This window comes from Syngnathoides biaculeatus, chromosome 1 (assembly GCF_019802595.1).
Source record: "Syngnathoides biaculeatus isolate LvHL_M chromosome 1, ASM1980259v1, whole genome shotgun sequence".
Taxonomy (NCBI): domain Eukaryota; kingdom Metazoa; phylum Chordata; class Actinopteri; order Syngnathiformes; family Syngnathidae; genus Syngnathoides; species Syngnathoides biaculeatus.
The window spans coordinates 7289683-7312704 of record NC_084640.1 but is presented as its reverse complement, the minus strand read 5'-3'; the positions used below and the strand labels follow the sequence as shown (position 1 = coordinate 7312704).

The 23022-nt window shown below is 42.4% G+C and overlaps 3 protein-coding genes across 6 annotated transcripts; 2 read left to right on the top strand and 1 right to left on the bottom strand.

Moving 5' to 3' along the window:
* The first annotated feature begins 440 nt into the window (after nucleotides 1-440).
* LOC133492412 (free fatty acid receptor 3-like) lies at nucleotides 441-3247 on the top strand. The gene is made up of 2 exons (XM_061804585.1): nucleotides 441-458; nucleotides 2135-3247. Exons 1-2 carry the CDS (start codon nucleotides 441-443, stop codon nucleotides 3035-3037), a joined length of 921 nt encoding a protein of 306 aa, XP_061660569.1. The 3' UTR covers nucleotides 3038-3247.
* A 5120-nt stretch (nucleotides 3248-8367) lies between these two features.
* ago3b (argonaute RISC catalytic component 3b) lies at nucleotides 8368-20001 on the bottom strand. 4 transcript variants are annotated; one of them, XM_061803531.1, is made up of 20 exons: nucleotides 19370-20001; nucleotides 18907-19185; nucleotides 16519-16715; nucleotides 16309-16429; nucleotides 14916-15124; nucleotides 14354-14490; nucleotides 13661-13795; nucleotides 13475-13562; nucleotides 13238-13385; nucleotides 11793-11912; nucleotides 11583-11726; nucleotides 11105-11238; nucleotides 10742-10926; nucleotides 10462-10621; nucleotides 9797-9887; nucleotides 9515-9709; nucleotides 9269-9403; nucleotides 9092-9193; nucleotides 8802-9001; nucleotides 8368-8693 (listed from the first exon to the last, which is right to left on the bottom strand). In XM_061803531.1, the coding sequence occupies exons 3-20, from the start codon at nucleotides 16713-16715 to the stop codon at nucleotides 8585-8587; spliced, it is 2610 nt and encodes an 869-aa protein (XP_061659515.1). In that variant the 5' UTR covers nucleotides 18907-19185; nucleotides 19370-20001; the 3' UTR covers nucleotides 8368-8584. The 4 variants fall into 4 exon arrangements, with proteins under 4 accessions (XP_061659515.1, XP_061659680.1, XP_061659599.1 ...); XM_061803696.1 differs by having other exon boundaries at nucleotides 11604-11726; XM_061803615.1 differs by having other exon boundaries at nucleotides 16519-16690; nucleotides 19370-20000.
* Nucleotides 20002-20077: 76 nt separating this feature from the next.
* olah (oleoyl-ACP hydrolase) lies at nucleotides 20078-23002 on the top strand. The gene is made up of 6 exons (XM_061804709.1): nucleotides 20078-20380; nucleotides 20770-20908; nucleotides 20999-21098; nucleotides 21337-21506; nucleotides 21602-21684; nucleotides 21959-23002. Exons 1-6 carry the CDS (start codon nucleotides 20251-20253, stop codon nucleotides 22099-22101), a joined length of 765 nt encoding a protein of 254 aa, XP_061660693.1. The 5' UTR covers nucleotides 20078-20250; the 3' UTR covers nucleotides 22102-23002.
* The last annotated feature ends 20 nt before the right edge of the window (nucleotides 23003-23022 follow it).

Genomic DNA, 23022 nt, shown 5'->3' with positions numbered 1-23022 from the left:
ATGAGGACAGTTCAAATAGCACATTACTGACATAGGAAACAAAGCAGTAGTGTACTTTCCAATTTGCATGATTGATATGAAGTTACCCATCCCTAGTTATGTGGATAAGGAAGTATCTCATTTTTTTTTCAGTCACTGTGTTTTAACATGTGTAGAAAAAGCAACAATTTACATACGGTGCGAGTCGAGCTTCATTAGATGTTAATAACGTATCACCCATCCCACATTTGTACGCGACAATGTGAGCTTACGAGCGGTTGCGGGGCGACCGTGTTTGGAGAGTGCGGACGACAAATATTGTGTCCGAAAACGTATTCAATTTCCGTCAAGTCGAGGTGAAGTAGGATATATCGAGCGCGATGTGCTTCTGGTCAAACGTCGCCTGTTGACGGTGCGTCGGAACAACAGCCACACGGTGATGGAGAGACGGATGATGCATCATGTTTGACAGCGGGCAGGTCGGCATATTGATTTGTGATACATTTGCATGACTTCTTTAGTCATTAAATGTATGATTATGATTGCTATTTACACTTTGATATGTTCAATTTTTTTTCTGAATAATGAAAATTGATTTGCAGCTCGTTTGAAAAAAACGTCTTTTTATATGTAATTCTACTTTGAACCTCATTTGTTTACAGTGATAGCTTGACGCACGAGGAAAACTCACGCTCACTTTAAGCATTTTCTTGGAAAAAGTATTTATTGATACCTGCCATTCTGTGACAAAACAGTTCATATTTTTTGAACAGCATGGAATTCATCTTTTGTAAAATGTGATTTTTTGAGGGGGACAGAGTTGTCACATTTTAGAAGTGAGCTCTTCATATAAGCTTCTGTTAAAAAACATAAACAATATTTTCAATAGTGGTACCTTGAGAGGGCGGCACGGTGTATCACTTGGTAAAGCGTTGGACTTGCAGTTCTGAGGACGCGGGTTCGATCCCGGCCCCGCCTGTGTGGAGTTTGCATGTTCTCCCCGTGCCTGTGTGGGTTTTCTCCAGGCACTACGGTTTCCTCCCACATCCTAAAAACATCCATCCATCTATCCATTTTCTTTGCCGCATATCCTCACCAGGGTCGCAGGGCGTGCTGGAGCCTATCCCAGGTGTCAACGGGCAGGAGGCGGGGTACACCCTGAACTGGTTGCCAGCCAGTCGCAGAGCACATGGAGACAGACAACACCCGCACTCACAATCACACCTAGGGGCAATTTAGAGTGTCCAATTAATGCCGCATGTTTTTGGGATGTGGGAGGAAATCGTAGTGCCCGGAGAAAACCCACGCAGGCACGGGGAGAACATGCAAACTCCACACAGGCGGGTCCGTGATCGAACCCGTGTCCTCAGAACTGCAAGTCCAATGCTTTCCAGCTGACCCACCATCCCACCCATCGCAAAAACATGCAACATTAATTGGAGACAATTGTAAATTTCCCCTAGGTGTGATTTCAAATGTGACTGTTGTCTGTCTCAAAAAAGAAAGAGAAATGGATGGATGGATTGTACCTTGAGATATGAGCAACCCGACGTTCTGGTTTTTGAGTTTTCCAAGATGATTTGCTTTGACTTAGTACGAGCGCTGCAATAGTGGCTGTGCCCCAGTACAACTCTCTTCAGAAAAGCAGCGTTACGGCAGATCGTGTACAATTCTTCCAAAAATGCTTCAAGGTGTTTATTGATACTCCGGGTTGAGGTTTAGTGTCAAACTAAACAGAAAACAAAGAGAACGATATACCATGTATTTAATACTACTACATACAGTAGCTTAGTATTTCAGGGTGCTAGCTTAACGCTAACTCTATGTCGCAGTTCTTGCACCTTTTAACAACTGGTGGTGAAGAAACCCTTGTGGAAAAACAAAATCACACTACTCACAGAGATTAGTCATCCCATGTGAATTTTGACTAATATTAGCGCTGTACTGAGAAGCCAAAGAAGAGTTCAGATGTCTTAACGAACAGAAGACATTTCTGTCTCACACTGCCCTCAGATGTCAGATTGAGCAGCACAATCGAAGAGCAAGTGTGACTGTCTAACCCTGATTGCGGTTATGATGTTGTGAGGCGGCCGTTTAAAGGAACCGTGACCGCGTGTTTTTGTATCACCGACGGCCGTGTTGTTGTGTCATCCAGTATGTGTCAGAGAGCGGCACGGTCCCCCTGCTGCTGTCTGTCTACATCTTCACCTTCCTGATGGGCGTCCCCGCCAACATCCTGGCATTCTGCACCTTCTGCCGCAAGGTGCGCACCCGGGCGGCGCCCATCGACGTCCTCCTCCTCAACCTGACCATCTCCGACCTCATCTTCCTGGCTTTCCTGCCCTTCAAAATGAAGGAGGCCTCGGACAAAATGGCCTGGGTGCTGCCCTTCCCGCTGTGTCCGTTCACCGGCTTCGTCTTCTACGTCACCATCTACAACAGCACCCTGCTGCTCACCGCCGTGGGTGTGGAGCGCTACCTGGGGGTGGCCTACCCGCTCAGGTACGCGCTGTGCCGCAGGCCTCGCTACGCCGTGGTGGCCTGCGCGCTCTTCTGGGTGGTGACCTCCTTGAACCTCAGCATCGTCTACATCATCCCGTACGCCCAGTGGGGTAACGACGGGGCCGAGCCGCCGTCCACCTGCTATACCAACTTCACCGAAGCCGAGCTGGAAATCCTGCTGCCGGTCCGCCTGGAGCTCTTCTTGGTCCTCTTCTGCGTCCCCTTCGTCATCTGCTGCTTCTGCTACGTGAACTTCATCCTCATCCTGTCGCGCCTCCCCAACATCAGCAGGCGGCGGAGGCTGCGGGCCATCGGGCTGGCCCTGGGCACGCTGGTGGTTTTCGCCGTCTGCTTCGGTCCGTACAACGCCTCCCACGTGGTGGGCTTCGTGCACCAGGAGAGCCAGGAATGGAGGAACGTGGCGCTGCTCTCCAGCACCCTCAACGCCTGCCTGGATCCGTTCATCTTCTACTTCTCCTCGGCGGCGGTTCGGAGCATGCTCAAACACTGTTTTAAGAACGTCGTGGCGAAGCTGCACATCCTGAGGAGAGGATGAGCTGCTCGCGACCGCAGTGGACCATGTCAGTCGAGGAAGTTCTTTTAACCGTCTTGTGTTGTCTACGTTACTCCCCCAAAAAACAGACAAACTAAACAAGGGGCATTCATCTTTTGGCTCAAATTGGCTCATTCTAGACTTGCGCATCTGTTCAATGTTTCAGTTCTTTTCGCTAGGCCTGTTTAATCAACTGATATCGCCCAAATTCAAAACAGAGACATTATAAAACTGACATTACCCTTCCAAAATTGTCAATTTTATATTCATTGTCAGGTTAATCAGTGACCGCTTCCGTCGGAGGACGTCCAGTTTGAAAGCTTGATTCTTATCAGTTCTGTGACGTCTCGGTCTCACGATGTCAAACTGAACTTTATGAGAGGACTGTTCAAATACCGAGATTGTAATCCGATGTGGAAATGTAATCGGTGGTGGGAATTTTGTTGTTCAGCTTCTTGTTAAAGAATGACAAATGGTGAAAAAAAAAAAAAAAGTACGGAAAGATGGAACACTTGGACATGGCAAGTCTTGCATTAATGGTTAACCCATTCATGGGCAAGGTGGCAATTTTTTGCCTGATTGAGATAAAAGTCTCCTAACAGGCCACAATCAAGGAAATAACCATTCTTTTTCCATTTATGGTTAAGTTATATGATAACTTTACTTAATTTATAATCTCGTCCCAAAAATGGGACACTGCCCGTGAGAGGGTACTTGGGTTTTCTTAGTAGATCGGCCCAAAAACTAGAATCGGATTTAAACACTTAAATATTTTGATATCCTGAAGGATATAATGCGTGAAAATCATGATGTCCCAAAAATGGGACGCTGCCCACGAATGGGTTAATCACATTTTACACTTGAACTGCAGCAGGCTCTACTGGTTTGAGTCGGGGTGAAGAAAGAAGAATACTCAATTTGTGTTTGAAAAGTGGTGGCATGGTGGGGGAGCTGTAAATCGTTGGCCTCACAGTTCTGAGGTGGAGTTTGCATGTTCTCCCCCGTGCCTGCCCGGGTTTCCTCCGGGTACTCCGGTTTCCCCCCACATCCCAAAAACATGCATCATTAATTGGACACTCTAAATTGCCCCTAGGTGTGATTGTGAGTGCGGGTGTTGTCTGTCTCCATGTGCTCTGCGATTGGCTGGCAACCAGTTCAGGGTGTACCCCGACTCCTGCCCGTTGACAGCTGGGATAGGCTCCAGCACTCCCCCGTGACCCTTGTGAGGATAAGCGGCTAAGAAAATGGATGGATGGATGTTTGAAAAGTCTCATAGAAGCTTTTGAAGTATGTCCGCCTGCACTGTGAAGCAATTTTGGAGCATTTGATTGAAGCATGTTTGACACATGATTGTGGTATTCTTTGGAATATGACCTTTTGCTTTTCTATCCATCCATTTTCTATGTCAGACCCGAGACTGGTCGCCGGAAAATCACAGGTCATACATACACAACCATCATTCACATTTGCACCTATGGACAATTTAGAGTATTTAATTCGTGTGGAAGTTACAAACACATGCCCAACACATCTGGGAGTTTAATCAAACAGTGTTTCATAAGTGACAAAGCAAATAAAAACATGACCAGCTGTCATGTTGAAACAGGAAGCAGATACTGCAAGCTTTGCGCTTGCTAATCGAAATTCCGTTCATAAACACGGGCCGCCTCTGGTGTGTACATACAAACGTTACTCAATGAAGTGATAAAGTGAGGGGGAAAAAACACACGCTATTGATTGCCGCCATTTCCTGGATTTAATTAGGAAATGTCACCTTCCTTTGTGGGGTGGGGTGGGGGGTGTGCACACAAATGCAATTCTTTTATAGCAGTACACTCGATACTGGCACAGTGTGTGACTTTTAAATGTTTATTAGTGTGACATTATGACAACAGCTGGGCAGTTGAAATGTGCATGTTAGTTTTTTTTTTACATAAGAATTGAATAAATGCAGGGTTTAATGGTGCTGATGTTAATCACTTATTTGACTTCATGTGTGATCAATACAAAAGTTCCAGAAGTCTGAGTTTATTAGCGTATCTCGGCAATTCGAAATATAATAATGACCACTTGATATCTTACAATGTTAATTCCAGATAGTCATTCGAACTTGATTTTAGAATGTAGTTGTGGATAACTAATTTTTTTTTTTAATACACAACCAGGCTGACCTGCAAATATTGTGCAGCCAAAAAAAAGTAACATTGTGTACTCAAATGTTCCCCACAGGCTGTGCAAAGTTCACCTTTGCACGAACGCACAGCGTCGGCGCTTTATTAGTTACCAGTTGATATTGCAATATTGTAGTTTATTTGATTTCCCCCGCTAACGTGCAAGGACATTTTGTTGAACTGGATTTTGTACTTTAAAAATGTATATGTATAAAATGCATGTATAAAAGCAAACTAATAAACTACTAATACATTTGTAGATTTATTACTTGTAAAAATCACTTTAAATTTCCGAATAACTCATAATTAAACCAATACATTTGGCACAAATGTTTGATCATTTAAGTAGACTTATGTAACACGACAGTAAAAACAGGATATTCCAATACCCTTCAACAGGATCAAATAATACCAGGGTCCATATATCATACTTTATTAGCGCCATGCCATAAGGCAACGATAGCGACCCACATAATTGGCTTATTATCATGTTATTAAGATACATGCAAGTGCACCGTAGAGGTCGCGAAGCCAGTTCGGATGAAAAAACTAACATGTCCATTCGTAAGAGCACATTTTAATTGCATTTCACAAGTTATCACCACCAAAACAATACACTTGTTTCTCAAACAAGGAATTAATTACAAAAAATTAAATATGAAAACTAAATAAAAGGCTTAAATTAGGACCAGGCAAGTGTTAAGACAAAAACCGTTTCGACTAGTGTAAAGATCAGCAGAAAAATGAGAGGAACGTACGTTTCCCATTTGAGTGTGATATGCAGCCAACAACAAGTACTTGTTTTTATTCATTTTTGCCAGGAGACAGACTTGACTGTAAACGTCTCAAAAATCACGTTTTGAAAAAAAAAAAAAAAAAAAAGGATGACGATAAAATGGCTGCCCAGACACTTGACGGCTGCTTTACTATTGCTGTCCAAACAATGCACACGTCAGTTGGGCACTCAAGTCTATACGAGGATACAGTATAACATCTTTAAAAAAAAAACACATGAGGTTTGTGTTGAACTTTGTATCACGAGGGCCGCAGTTATGCATTTTTGTTGTGGCCGACATTGCCCACTCACAGAACACTTCCCCTCGCCGCATCTTTTGGTCCTGTCAGCTCCAAAACATCAATCCTGCCTACATTTCTTTTCGTTTTGTTCTTGGCATATAACGGAGGCTCGCCAAAAAAAAAAAAAAAAAACACCTCACAGTATTGTTATGATTAAATGGAGAGGATACTTCTTTGATTTTCAGCTTTTTTTTTTTCTCAGCACCATCACAGAAAGGCACAGAGGACAAACCTTCGAGCAGAGTGTGGAGATGAGTCACGAAAAGATCACACTTAGCAGGTCTCAGTGCTTTGCATGAACAGATTTGGAAACTGATCACGCAAATTACACATTAAAATGCTCCCCCCCCCCAAAAAAAAAAAAAAAAAAAAAAATCCCAGCCATTATCACTAACACAAATACCTTAAAATATAAATATGCCTCCATCTTCAAACTAAAGTGAGAGGGAGAAAATTGAGATGTCTAATAAGCCCAAACTTTTAAAGATGATTAAAAGGCTGTTTTCGTTATTATTATTATTATTTTTTTTTAAACATGGCCACGACTTCAAGTAATGTGGTCACGTCTTATCAGGGCACACCATCAGCGTGAAATGGGGAACTATTTACACGACTCAAGATGCTCTCAACGCAGGCAAATGACCTTTAAGTGCAGCAAATATACAATAAGTTTCAAGTCCCTCTGTATTAATATATAATATGCACTTTCAAGAAAAATACTACATTATTCTTTAACTAGCAGCGGCTAAAGTTGAGTTCCGGTGGCACGGTCGGTCCGGTTAGCAGTGCGGAGAGCGCCAGTGTGACGCTGTGATTGTGAGGCTGACGGAACGTTTCAAACTGACATCCCGATCACAAAATCTCATTTCCCATGCAGATATTGCACTCTCCAATCCAATCAGGCACTTCAAAAAAGATTCCTTCACACTCCATCATTCATGTCAAACACTTCGCATCCCCGCTACATGATCTGAAACAGACTTCCTGAAGACCAAAAAAAAAACAAAGAAAAAAAAAAAAAACCTTGCTCATCGCAGAACCTTATTGCACTGAAGGACAACCTGAGGTAAGCCCTACAGACGTCTTTGTCCTAATTCTGCAAATGAGTTTGGATTTTAAGTTTAAACGGGAAATAAAAACGAACACCCTACACACAAAGTTAGGGATATTTGGTTCCTGGGTGACACAAACCTGCTGTAAATGTAACCGTTAAACATCAAAATGTTCAGAGCTCACCTGTCAAGGCCTTTTCGCACCGCACTCGGCAACACGCAGGTCGACTTAGCCATTCGCTGTGTATGTGTTGAGGGTGTACGATCACAGAACACCGTGGGGGGAAAAAAAAAAAAAAAAAGTATGGCTGGCGTGACGCGAACAGAAAAATGTTCTATCCGAGAGCAGCGTGGCAGGGATGTCAAAAAGCACGTCCAATAAACTGGGGATGGCGGAGTGATACTCTAGCGGACTGTGCTGCAAATTCAAGGGGAAAAATGGAGGAAGTCAAAATAACTGCGGCTATCATTCGGCTAGCGTGAGCTCAGGGACAACAGAAAAATTATATTTAGAGCCATTTCTGCAGGAGGCTTTCAAACTTCTCCCTGCTCAGCCCGAAATACATCTGGAAGCATCCTTGTCGTGGCTCACAAAGCACTTTAAACTCTTCTGATCCTGCCATCAAAATTAGTATCGGATACACAAATCCTTTTTTTAGCTGCTGTGTCACCTCATCCTACTTTGTTAGGAAAGCCAGTGCTTTCTTTTGTAAGGTGACAAATAAATATTGCAAGGTTACGCATCGGGAAAGCCTCGAGAATCAGCACCGTCGGTATGGGTCAGCTGAAAACAAAATATCCCCAACTTTTTGCAAATACCGTTTAGCACACACCAGCTGGCCTACAAGGTCAATAACAGTCTATTGTTTATGCACTTTGAAGTAAGGCATCATGGGACGACTGTTACTCCAAGTCACCTTTCGTTAACTCGGTAAATCCAACTGTCTGGCTGACGTATTATGAAATCGCCACTGGCTTAAAAGGCAGTTCACCGTGTTTGAAGATGCGCACGCGCACAAAATCACACACAGTCAGGCGCTTTGGGTTTCCCTAATGTCTTCAATGTACAAACTCATAACAAGCTACTGTGAACTCTAAAACGTGAACATAAATAAAAAAATCCTCAGTGCTGAAACACAGCAGAGGCGGGAGCGGTGCCGCAACGGGTGGGGAGAGAAAGACAGTAGGCCGGCGTCAACTTGCATACAGGCGGCTCTTCGCTGGCATGGCGAGTGAAAGCTGAGGCGGGTTCAGGCGAAGTACATGGTCCTCAGCGTGTCGTGGTGGATCTGAACGGCCTTGGCCAGCGCCAGAGGATCCCTGCCGTTACTTTGCCCTGAGATGTGGCTGCCCTCCGCACTGCCGCGAAGAATTGCGTGTTTCCCCCAATCGGGCAAAAACAGAAAAAGCAAGGGAGTCCATTACGCGCTGTCACTTTTCTTTAAAATCCGAGAATTGATCCCTCACCTGTCGTGTTCTTTGTCCACCAGGTGGTAGCGTGCACGGAAGGCCACAAGGTGGGCGTAGTAGGCGGGTGCCGGGATGGAGACGGAGCGAGTGCAGCGGACGTATGTGTGGCACAGCTGATAAGTCAGGAGCTGGAACTCGTCGGCGGTGAAACAGTTGTCGTCCCACAGCACGTGGTAGTGCGATGGCCTGCTTGTGCCCTGAGGGGAGGTGAGAAGCGAGGAAAGGAAGAGACAAGTTCATTGCAAAATGAGCGAAAAAAGCCCCCCCCCGAGTCTTGACAAGCTTACCTGGATTCCAGCATGACTGCAGAGGTAAAAGTCAAACTCATGAGGGTGGGTGATGTCAGTGTCCACTGTTGTACCGGCAGGAATGTTTCCGCTTCTCCCGACCTGTCACAAAATCAAATCGTATCAGAAGTTTCTCAACTCTGACCTCGGGGTCACTGAGAGTTCAAGGGTTCTCACCCGCTCATTGCGATCCGCACAGAAGAGGCGAGTGTGATGTCGTTTTTGGACAACAATGTAAGTAATTCCCGGCTGGTATTCCTTTTCCAGACTGATGCATGCCTCTCTGATAGCTAGGAGCTCATAATATAGCACCTATACAGAAATGTTTGTACAATACACAAGAATACAAGTAGTATGTGTTGCCAATGCATTCAAATATGAAAACTATTGTTACTTATTATTGATACACTCTATGTTACTTACCTGTCGAAACTGGCCTTCGGACACCCCATCTCTATAAAAGATAATCCTGGTTGGCTTGTAGCGAGTGGATTTATAGAACTGGATCAAGAGCTCTCGCACCATGGAGGCCAAGTCTTGAATGACCTCTTGTCTGGGCCTCTGGACTCGCACAGTAGCGCAATACCTGCTGGGGTGAGCGTCCATGCTACCGACAACCTGCATTTAAAAACAGACGCGCTTCATGTGACTGTATTGGAAAAAGTGCACTGAGACGAAATGTGTGTGTTGAAAATCTTCCCCCACCGCTGCGATTGATGGCTTCTTCCCATCTCCTGCTGGAGGATGAGTGACGTCAGCGCCGAGGAAGATGATTGGCTGCTGGAACACGGAAGGTCTGGGTGGATAAGAAGACCATATCCGAAGAGTTTTCACAAATAGTGTTTAGCAGCAGAGTTGAGCATTAATAGCCAGAAATTTAAAAAAACAAACAAACAAAAAAAAAAAAAACCACACACACATGGTTCAGCTCTGAATGCTATTTTGTTCTTATCCAATCTCTACTTTGCAACAGCACTCCATTTTGTTGTTGCCACCAGCCTTCTTGCAAATAAGTGTCTCCTTACTCTGGCAAGCACTTCTGATGACATTTTAATCATACTAATTTAAACGGAAAACTGGCTTTTGAACTCAAGTTCTTTTTTTAAAACATCCCCATATTGCCGTCGAGCAATAGCCTACACTTGTAATCACGTAGGATCGTAATCAGAAAGAAATCCTGACATTGTACTGTAATCGCATTCCTGACGTGCATGCAAACATGTCAGATCTGATTACTATAATTATCTGATCACACCCAGTTGTCTGACTTTTATGCTCATGTAAACAGACTCAAGGACGATTTGATAAGCAGATACAGTATAAAATGTCATGCATCTGTTTATTGCATGCATTCATTGCATTGCCTTTACCGCTGATGAGGAACCAGGATGTTGTTGATGCCTCCGAGTTTGACGTTGATCTTGAGGCAGAGGTTGGACAAGGTCTGTGGTGAGGTCTTAACTACGTTCTTCACCTGGACACACTGAGTGGCCATGCCCAGCAGGGTGTCTCCAACCCGCTTCACCTCAGCTGTGGATAACAATTGGGGTCTTGACGTTAGATCACAGCCACACTCCTGTCACCGAACAAGCACTTGCAATTTTCTGATTTGAATTAGCATCGCAAGTCAAGAAATGGTCATCTTTATACCGTAGACGGGAGTTTTCCCTGGGAGGATTACAATGATTAGCTGCAGCCCCAGATATGTGTTCTTCAGGTGTCTGAACATCGGCTCCACGCTGTCAGCACCTTGGGCGTATTTACAGAAGCACGGCTGACCCTGAATTGGCATGCCAGCATCTTTTGAGATTTTCCGCAGCTGATCGGTAAAGCTCCTAAAAGGTTAAAAAAAAAAAAAAAAAAAAAACGATGTTCACTGTTAATGATGGGTCAACCTAAGAAATGGAAGGTTCAGCAACAAATACTTTTATGACTTTGTGAATTTAATATTACAGGTCCATAACAGGTGCATATTACAACCAAATGCTACAAATACTAATTTTGCGATCTCACTTGAGAATCTCTTCACGACACTGCCTCTGAGTGGCGAAACAGGCAATGGCCCATATCTTGATCTCCACACCGGTGTGGAACTGCTTCCCCCTCATGTCCCACACCCCGTGACTGGGTGTGGCTACTGTGCGGTTCTGTAACGACAGTGCAGGGTTGATCTGCCGGGGTAGGAAACACTTCGACACATTCAGTACGAGTGCGCAAGCATTCAGGTGACTGATCCAAAGATTCATGTAGCGAGCAGGAATTACAGTTCAAAAGCTTGACAATACAACAAAGGGATGATGACGATACTGCAGGAGGTGAAGGATAAATTATGGAAACAGAATTTTTAAAAAGCTCGATTTTTTTTCTTTTTTTTAATTAGCACTCATGCTTAAAAGAATAGATTTTTTTTTTCCCTCCACACGAGCAGTCCTGATTGTTAGTCTAAAATGTGTGTTGAAAGAAACCCATGCAAATGATGTGTGGTAAGTACCATATAGGGTTCGGAGCTCACCCTGCCGCCATACTGCAGCATGGGGGCCGGCAGGACGCGGCCGGTCACCTGAGCCATCTCATCGCGTATGTGGAACTGGAACTCTTGGACAAATGGGTCAGCATCATAATTTGCACTACGCACCTGAGGGGAGAGAAAGGCTGCTAAGTCGACAAATAATAAAATGGGTTGAACTGTGGGTTATTTTACCAGCCGGCTGATTTCCTCCTGTCTGTCTGGGGCGGAACGGGCTGTTGCTTTTATCATGGTGGATGTTTGGTTATCCGTCAGCTTTTTAATGCAGCGCTGACCGGCAACAACATTGCATACCTGAATTTAAAAAAAAAAAAAAAAGTAAATTAAAACAAGTTTTGACTCATTTAATCAGTCACTTATTGTGTAAGTACACGTGCGGGCTTTTTATTATTTTAGTATTGACCTTTTGGAAGCTAAAAACACTTTAATCCAACTGTTTATAAATGCAATCAGGAAAATAAGTAAATATTTTTCTTCTCCGTCCTCTTTTTATTCCCCAAAACAGTAGTTAAAGGCTGTGTGGGTGTCACTAGGCTGATGCAAAGATTTGGTTCTCACATTACACACTTTGTATTTCTTACTTTTTCCTTTTTGCTTACGTATTACTGAAGGTGCATATTTGTTTTATCTTCTTCTTTTCCTTTCGGCTTGTCCCGTTAGGGGTCGCCACAGCGTGTCATCTTTTGCCATCTTAGCCTATCTCCTGCATCTTCCTCTCTAACCCCAACTGCCCTCATGTCTTCCCTCACCACATCCATAAACCTTCTCTTTGGTCTTCCTCTCGCTCTTTTGCCTGGGAGCTCCATTCTCAGCATCCTTCTACCAATATACTCACTCTCTCGCCTCTGAACATGTCCAAACCATCGAAGTCTGCTCTCTCGAATCTTGTCTCCAAAACATCCAGCTTTGGCTGTCCCTCTAATGAGCTCATTTCTAATCCTATCCAACCTGCTCACTCCGAGCGAGAACCTCAACATCTTCATTTCTGCCACCTCCAGTTCAGATTCCTGTTGTTTCTTCAGTGCCACTGTCTCTAATCCGTACATCATGGCCGGCCTCACCACTGTTTTGTAAACTTTGCCCTTCATCCTAGCAGACACTCTTCTGTCACATAACACACCAGACACCTTTCGCCAGCTGTTCCAACCTGCTTGGACCCGTTTCTTCACTTCCTGACCACACTCTCCATTGCTTTGCATATTTGTTTTATGCAAGCTTTTTAATACTGCAGTTATTTTGCCACCTGTGTTGTCAATCAAATGCTTTCAGGTTGCAAAGCGCATGGGAGCTGAATCCCATTAAACTACTCCTTCCGTTCCCGATAGAAGGATTACAATTCACTAAAATTATTTGTCCATAGTTAAACATTTCAATTTCTTTTAAAGTTCGAGGTGTCAGTCACTTCAGTCCCATGATATTTGTTAGCGCTACACTAAAGAAGGGGTATTAATCTATATTGGTAAACCATGTTGGTCAAGCCTGTTCTTGTTTTCTTCGACATGTGCAAAGTAGGATTGAAGAATGAATTTGCTCTCCAAAAAAGTGTTGATGTCTAATTTATTGAATTCACAAACCCCACACACGGTAGCAGTGAAGGTGAAGCAGCAATGGTGAATTACCTCAAGGGGCAGGTAGGTGTGTTTCTGTTCTTGGCCCACCTGCAGGCAAGGCAGGTGGGGATACTTGAGATGCAGGCTGTATTTCTCTCTGAAGTATTGTGCCACCGTGCGTTCAACGGTCTGACCGTTCTCCAGTTGCAAAGGAAAACTGTGGATTTCAACGATACGATGACTTATTAGGCACATCAGATTTAGTCTTCCAAAGGTTTGGAGTGTGTTTAAAAATAAACATTATACGTTTGGAGGCTTGCAGGGCGCCGTGTTACGTTGCAAACTCGATACTTCCTACGCATTGTTCCGCAGTGTGTCACTTCTACTTTCAGACCTGGAAATAATGTGGGGGAGGAGTGAGTGTATTTTTTTTTTTTTAACATTCTCGACAAATGGAAATAAGAGGACAGCATTTCTGAAAATATTCAGTACCTTTGATTTCTTTGGTGAATTTGACCCTGTGGGAATCAGTGAGTGGGCGCGGCTGCTCATCAATATTGTGAATGTCCAGGACCTCACACATGAACTGGATGACTGGCTGGGCTTTATAAAAAGCAGTGGCTGACACTGAAATAAAAGACAAACATAGAGTTAGTTTTACTGGGAACACAGACAGAGGAGTATTTATCTATAGAAATGGTGAACAGATGTTGCTCTTTGGTGGGCTTTACATTTAGGGCCAAACTTGGTCAAAGTCAAAGTTGGTGAAGACTTTGTGTATTATTCAACCAAGAGACCTTGGATTTTTTTCAATGCGACAGCATTGAAAAGACGCATATTATTTTTCAGCATTTTTGTTGGCTGTGCTGCTTCTTGTAGTGAACATGAATGCTAGATTTTTGGCTCGAAACTCCCCCAGGTTCAGGCACTCACATTAAAATACTTGAATTATCAGAAAACTGAATTGCAAAAATAAGTGGAGTGATGAAATAAAAAAAATCCCCACAAATTCCAGAAAGCCCTGATAGATCAACAAATAAAATCCTGTAGACTTATCCAGGATATTCTCACCATGTCATTGTGTGTTCAAAGAGGGAAAGGCAGCATTTGATCTCATCACAGATTTAACTCTCACAACTTCTCTCAAGGTTAAAGTAATTTAAAAAAAAATGTATGCTTTCTCACCATCAATATTGAGCATCATTTTCCACATTGCCGGCCGTATGGACTGATGAAAGCCAAACCAAACCTCTCTTCCTCCACCGAGCGGGTGGTCGTAGCCCTCTGGGGAGGAAAAGAAGGATCGGCCGACAGGGGTATACCTGATCGCCATTAAAATGAAAATTAAAAGTGCAGTCACTGTTACAAAAAAAACAGTACTGGAAATAGCAAAAATTGTCTGCATGTTTGTCAATGGAAACCTATTCAAGCAGTATTTAGGTAATAATGACAGTTATAAACTTTAAAGAATCACATTTACGGTAGGTTGTATTAATTTAGAATAAATGACTTTTGGGGGAAAATCATGCTGGGCTAAGTTAAAAACAGTTCACATTTTAAAAATGTGACAGACCACATAAAATCACCTAATAATCTGGAACACCCCATCCAAATGAATTAATACATCATGAATACATTTCCACACAAACAAAAACAAAAAAAACAACATTTCAATTAGACTTGGATGTTCTCCAACTATGATGGCTGTGTTACTTTTATCTGCCCATTTCCAGGCACGTGATCTTACTTCATGGAGGGCAGGTGGCGAAGAACCACATCAACAGCATGAACTGGGTTGGTGCTGATTGGTTTTTCGAGATCCAGCGGTTCAGCGACGCCACGTCCCATCAGGACCTCATGCAACAGATGCCAGCTGACCAACGACACAAACCGCACTGTGACCTTAAATGGGCGGTCTTTGCCACCTTCCCCTGGGAGGGTGACGTCCAAATCAACCTGAGGAAGTGGAGGCTTGTTATAGTATATCTTCCCAAATGTACTTTATTTCTTCGTGGCAAATGCAATTTGCACGATCCACCCGATCCAAAATTATACAGAAGATCCATGTTGTACTAAAGACACATGGTGGTATCAGATGTCACAATAAAAGATATTAACAGATAGAGTTGTTGCAAAGTTAAAGTCCTGGTGATGAATTAAGGCTGGTGACTTTTTAGGGAACCCACCTACCATTATTCACTGGAAAAACTCACCCATTCACTTTTCTTTTTTTTTTTTCATGGCAAATACTTTCTAAAGTATATTTATTGTATTGTAAAGACTCTTTCATTGAAACTGTCAGGCGTAAACACGATGACAATCCATCAAACTAGTTGTCGGCTAACCTAACTTGTATGTGTGTGCACGTTCCAACTCAACTTCCTTTTCCAGTCGCAAATCCAACAGCAGCAGTGTTCAATTTGTGATTGACAGCAGGAGTGGCGTTGTAAGATGGAAGCGGCATTATCTGCCCCTTGTCTCATGATAATTTCTTCAAACTAGGACAAAAGAAGGCACCAAAACCATTGGACCCATACTTAATGTCGTCGTGTGGATCCAGGAGTTTTAAGTAAGCAAAAACTGAAGTGCAAAAAATTGTAGAGCCAGCGGCCAACAAGGCAGTGAACTTTCTCATCAGCGTAGGCCAGCCCATGGAGCAGTGAAATTGAGTTCTCTCGACGTCACTAAAGTTCTGAACTGCTACAGTAATTCTTCATCATCATACGAATTGTTGTGTATAAACATGTACTGGTCACTGTTTATGGGCATGCTTAGCTGTACCCTATTTACAGAGCTATATTAGGTAGGTTCTTAGGTTTTGTAGGGTGTAATGTTCTGAGATGTTTGAAACGCTATCCAAGTGTTTTGTGAACATACAGACGTTTGTAGCGTATTTATGTAGGCATGATATGGGACCAAATATCTATATCAACAGTTTTGTGTTACACTGTAGGGTTGAAATCCAGTCTACGGCCTGTATGTACTGTAGATACTTTTCTTAATGCATTAACAATCCAGCACCAGTATATCCGAAGGCCACTCTTCAAGAGGCCTTAAAGACGAGGGGCAATCCCTTGACTCTATATACTTGTCTGCGGGTCACTCAGAAGCACAACATGAAAGTGAATGATTACTCTTACCCCACCAGTGGCAACAGGGAGTGGGTTCGCAGTGTAGAGGCTTCTCTTCCCATCATAAACTGGAAGATGGTCACCAAAGATGGTCACCTTGAAATGCTTAACCATGGAGTCCACCACCTCCCTGTAGAAACCAACACACAATTATGGATTGATAAATGTTTGGCAAGAGAAGGTTCGGGTATTACTCTTGTTAAATGGCTATTTTGTTACCTGTTGACCCGGCGAGGACATTTGTCAGGTTTGATGTCAACCTCATAGAGGTAGACATCGATCTTGGGGATGTCAACCTGGAAACAGTTTGCAAGAAGCTTGATGGGCTTCCCAACGGTGCCATAGCCGGGACGCTGCGGCAATGAAAAAAGGGCTTGGGCACTAACGGCTCCTGCAACACCGCACATACAGGACATCTATGAAAAAAACTATTTTTGTTGTCATGCGCCAATGACATTACCATCCATATTTGACTGAATAATAGAGCCTCAAAATACATTTTTTTTTTTTTTTGTATCCCGACACAGTGTTTGCAGTGTGAGGGTGAAATGATAACATGTGAATGAAAACTATTAAATGCAAGCAATATACCTGACATATCTAGAGTGCTATATTTTGTACCCAACATTTTGTTCACATTTTAAGCGACAAGGTTAATTTAGTTTGACAGCAACACCTTTTATTCATGCGATGGTCACTGGCAGTTTTCTTGTTGCGCATAAATCCCAGAGGGAATATCTTATTGATTCATTGATGTTTAAAATCAGCAAACATGAAAAAAATGTATTAAGGATTTTGTTTAATGATCACTTTCTTCAAATATTTAAGACTGTCCTTGTCGTGCTTTTTGCTTTTAATTGAAGGGAAAAAAAATGTTATTTTAGGCCATGTAACCCTGTCTTACCTTAATAAGTGGTTACTGTTGCACTTTACTGTCTTGTACATTTTCTAAAAAGACTTTTTCCTCATATGAAAAGCTCCAGTTACTGTATTTCTTGTGTCATTTTAAATGTTAAGCTGTTCCTGATTTCCATTTGCACGGAAGACAAGCAGTTTGTTTTGCATATTGGTGCTTTACTGTACCCTTCGTGAATCAAATTGACTATAAAAACAAGAACTACGGGGTGTACCTTTACACCTCCAGTGATTATACATTTATGTGGTTCCGTTTCTCACATGGCCCAACAGCTACACTGTGGCCCAATTTAAATAAAAACGAATGTGACACCCCAGATCTAATGTTTATCATTGTACCACTCTAAAATTGCTATACGTCTCCCATTCTATGAAAAAACAGAGCAAAGCTAATAGGTCAATATCACTCCAGAACAGGCCACAACAACATCAATAGAACACAAAGCTGGACTCATAAATTGTCCCCGTTGGCAACAACGTAAATTGACTAATGACCTGACGTGCTCAGTTGGTGTGTAATTCATGCAGGACACAAGTAACTGACCATTATTCAACAGTTTGCGTTGCTATGGCATGGCTGTACGAAAAAGGGAACAGAAGCACGCACACACAACTATCAAAGCAAGTCAGGCACACCTGACGGGTTCACGACACCTGTCTCTGACAGACCAACGACGTAGAAAAACTGGTTCAGGCTCTCATTTACTCACTCACACAGATGAAATAAATGCTTGATGGGTATTGCTGGATCAATGCTGAGAGTTGAGCATTGGCATCGCTATAGTAATGTAAAACTTCACATATTGCTGCTAGTTAAAACAGATTCAAACTCCAAGAATTAAATGAGGAGCTTACGCAAAACAGTGGCCTAATAAACTGCAAAAAAACAACAACAACAAAAAAAAAAAACAGATAAGCTCGTGGACAGTCAAGGAATGACAAAGCAAAGATGTCATGGGAAAGAGGATAATCGCACATAACAGATGGTTCCAAAGTCATCTCCTATGATGTACATGGCCCCGAGGGGTCATATGTTCAAATTTTTAAAAAACTTGATTGATGCCAGGCAATGCGAGGCAATAAAATAATGATAATTACAAGATTATTATTTGTCAGCGCATTTGTCTGCAGCCCCATGAATTTTAAGTTCCGACAGACATTGCCATTATGTCATTTATAATCTAAGCAGGGTGCATTTCATAGCATGTTGCAAGACGATAACGTTCATGACAATTAAACCAGTTTCTCCTAGCTCAAATGGAGGCATTCTGCCCATTTGCACAGGTGTGTATGCTGTACTGACATTGGCTCTAGCAAACACTTCTTGTGACGATTTACATTTATTTTATTGTATTTTAGATTTAAAAAAAAATACTCATTTGACAAGGCATTTCTGGAAAAAAAAAACCTATAGACTTCGTGTCCCCCACCTCCAAAATAACGTATTTGATTACAAACAAATAGTGTTTAACCGTTTGAAAGACAATGAAAAGAAAACTCTTTTAGGAGTGAACAGAACTCAAATGTGAACCATTTACATGATGTCAGAGGTTTTTGACCACGAGGCGGTGACCTGAAAGTTTTATAAGGAAAAGAAACACCGTAAATAATAGTAGAAAAGTGTGTTAAATTTGACCAGAGTACAATTTTAATGCTGTTAACAGCTCCAAGTGCCTGGCAAGAACAACCCACCTGTTGTTCCGCTTTCCATTCATGAGTTCTCTCCCCGGATGACCCGGCACCCTGAGACCAATCGTTCCTGCTCAGAGAACGCCTTCCAACGTAAGGTCCAAACGGTGCCTCCCGGTTGCCCCAGCTGGTGTGTGTGGAACTGGGCCGCTGCGTAAGAGAGGTGTGGGGGGGGGGGGGGGGTCTCTTGGCCGGTTAGTTATCGCCGCTGCCGTTTCCAAAGTAAGCCAAGAGTTGTGCAAATCCTCCCGCTGACCTATTCTGAATTTCTTCCGGCTCAGCCTGAAAGGAGAGAATGACCATTTTCTCAAGTTCGCGTCACGTTTGGAAGCGAAGTTTGTTCGTTATCGCTGACACATATTAGCCGCTAACACTCAACAAACTGCGGTAACATTAGTTAGCTTTAGCCACCGTCATTGGCGACGGAGTGACAAGACGACAGAAAAGACCCATATGAATTTTTTACCCGATATTTGATTCGGTTCACCCGTCCTCTGCGGTGACAGCCGCTCTTTTACATCAGAAAGGCAATACTTCACCACCGCCGACCACTGCCTTGACAGCAGCGACAGTCAGTCGGGTGAGTGAAATGATATGCGGCGCCCTAGTCTAACCGGACATCAAGTTAGGAAAGGAGCGACAAATTAGACTTCCGAAATACTCCCTTTAAAATAATTTCGACAACCCACTGATTATTTTTATATTACTGAGTAAAAACGTTTGAGGAGGGGAAAGAAGATTGTGTACGATGTGGTTTTAGTTATTTCCACACAATGATTGTTCGCTGATGCATTAACTAAAATCAATAGTCAGTAAAAGGCCTTTTAGCATTTCCAAAATAAGAGAAATCTACTTCCGTTTTTTTGTGCCAGGACTTAACTTGACACCAAGTCTCCCGCTGCCACCAAGGGAACCCCGTCAGGAAATACCGTCTGTGGGTTCAACGTCACTTCCTCCCAACTTTCCGTGCCTGTGTATTTTTAAATTAAACTATTCTCGCCTTTATTTTTATACGGAAACCTGCGTATTCGAATCCTAGAAAGCCATCGATCCACATAGTATTAGCTTTTTAGTGACTTGACCACCGCCACACAGTACATTGACATTCGTCCTCCACACCACAGACGTGTCTTCTCCCAAGACAACAGTAAATACAACCGTAGAAGAAAAAAACCCGGAAATATAAGATGAACACTGTTGTGGCAGTCCAGAAAGTGTGTTGATATCGGGATCTGAATCCTACACTTGTTTTTGTGATATTGTTTTGGCCGGGAAATCTGCCGCTTCCCTGCATGCTGAATCAGGACAGACCCAAAACAGTCTGGGGTGTACTTTTACAAATCCAAGATGGAAAAGTTGATCACTTGTTTCAAGAAGAGACCAGACGCTGTTGTCAGGTTGATCTGTTTCCCCTGGGCAGGTGGAGGCTCCATACATTATGCACGATGGGGGACCGTCCTTAACAGCTCCATAGAAGGTAATCCCAGCTATAATAATCCCACCGTTGTTTTGAATAAAAAAAAATGGTGTGTGATTAAATGTGCTATGCTAAGGAAAGCAATCTGTACTTAGGTGAACTTGACAGTGCAGACAGGGGAGCAAGCAGTCACGATTCATGCCAGTTACTATTGTACGACTAAATTTGACTACACTGCTCTAGTATTTCGGATTGGTGGAGGACAAGGAAGTTGCTATTCATATCTTCTCTTGCCTTTGCACTCAGTGTAGAAAATAAGTGCACTGTCGTGACTTTTAATACTGTTTATGCTGCGAGTCTCTTAAAAAAAGACAAAGGTAACCTCCAAATGGCCCGCTCGCCATCGTTTGGATCCTGCTTACCAAATGATCTTATCCTTTTACTTTCAGTGTTTGGTGTCAAACTTCCTGGCCGGGAAAGCAGGGCCAAAGAGCCTTTCTTTAAGAACATGCAGCAGATTGTGGATGAGGTTCTTCATCTGTTATTGCCAATACTCAAAGAGAAGCCATTTGCTCTCTTTGGCCACAGGTATGACTTGACAACTGTGTTTCCTCTTCTACCGTCGTGTATTTGAAATATAAATAATTATACCACATTTACCCTTCTGATTTGTCTTAGTTTTGGTGCCTTTACAAGTTATGCTGTTGCAGATGCTCTGAAGAAACTCCAAAATATTGAGCCAGTTCACATCTTCCTGTCTGGTGCACCTGCGCCTTATGTAAGAGATTAAGTTAAGTTGTACAGCGTACTTTTGTTGTAAATTTTCTGCATTTATCACGAGATAATGATTGTACTGTCAACGATAGCCACAAAAATTGTACATTTAATTTCCCCTTGAGGGAATAAATAAAATATTGAATTTAATCCATCAGAACTGTTGTTGGTTTTGTAGTATTGTTCTTTACTGTCTGATATTTAGAACCAAGTCACATTCTCCTATCATTGTATTCTTATAGTCTGAGACTCGGATCCAAGCGCCAAAGAGAAGCGATTTATCGGATGATGATTTTCTTAAATGGCTGATTTCGATTGGAGGGACTCCCCCTGAGCTCTTGGCCAACCCAGAAGTACTGAATCTGTTCCTTCCTGCGCTCAAGGCTGACCTCCACGTTGTCGAGAATTACAAGTGCGCTTACAACTCCATTACCGAAAAACGTGAAAATGATATACCGTACTGTGTGCTTGTATCATACTAACTTTATTTTAATGATTTTACCACAGGTGTGCCAAGCCGGTTAATGCAGGCTTCTCCTGTCCAGTCTCATGCTTTGATGGGAAGGATGATATTCCTCATGATTTACAAGGTCAGTGGTCCCATAATTAATACAGCATAGGAATTATACAGCAGGGGTTTCAATTTGTGTGCGTGTTTAGAACTACAGCATGGTAATTTTTTGTATACTGAGTCGGGTTTGAAAAAGCTAATAACATGTAGCCCCAAAATGTTTATTCATTGGACAGTTCATTTTTTTTTTTTCAACAATGTGAATTTACCATGAAGTTATTATACAATGTGTAGTTTTTGTATTTGCTGTTGTCACTGTTTAAATACATCTAATTCCACTTGTTTGTCGACAGCATGGAAAGCCATCACGACGGGAGATTTCAACATCAGGATGCTTGATGGGTCTCATTTCTACCTCAAGGATCCTGGAAACGAAAGAATAATTTTAGACTATGTGACAAGGCAACTAGAGTTGTCAGAAATGGACTATTTTTGACATTTTAAATGTGATGCATACATAATACACACATGGACAAATGTTGACAACCCTCTATTGATGAAAGACCAACCAACAATGAGCACTAAAATAACTTGAAACTGACAAAACTAATACCAAGTTAATGAAAATCAGAGATTGATTTCATTTTTGTGGTCCAATAGAATAATCTAAAAAATAATATATACTCAACATTTTTTTTTTAAAACCATTTGATGGAATCACTGATTTTTGTTACTCTGTAGACTTTTAAAAATATATTTTTATCCAGCAAAAGTGTTTGTCCCCTTTTGTCAAAGAAAACCCTGCAATCAGAAATAACTAGAAACTAATAAGACTGGAATTTGTTAAAATGCATATTGACCAGCTAAGATGCTTCTGAGAGTGTGTTCTTGTGAGGATTGTTTTTTTAATTTCTTCACAAACATTTCATCTGTGTTATGCTCAAAAGGAAATAACTGTACCTCGTGAAACAAACAGCAGGCTAAATTATGTTCTTTTCCAAAGTTCAGCAAGGGGATCTTGAATGTGCTAGGTGCAAAAAAAAAAAAAAAAATCTCTACTATCAAGGCATTCTAAAACAAAATGCAGTATGCAACCCTTGTAGAAAAAAAAAATCTTGGTTCTTCCAACACAATTCGTGTGGTCACGCACAGCTAGACACACCCAGATTTATTACGTTGGCTTATTGACGCCTGGAACTCAGAAAAATGTAAGTTGGACTCAGATTTAATTTTCTACCAGGGATGCGTTGACTGGGAGCAAGTAAGTGTCCTCTGCCTCCCCTTAGTGGTGAAAATGTGTTTTGACTAAATCAATGTCCGTGACAATTTTGAAAGCCACTGATCCTCAAAAGGGTCACATGAAGTGCATGTAATAATAAAAACATGTTTTTTCTCAAGGGGCCAAAAGCACATTTAT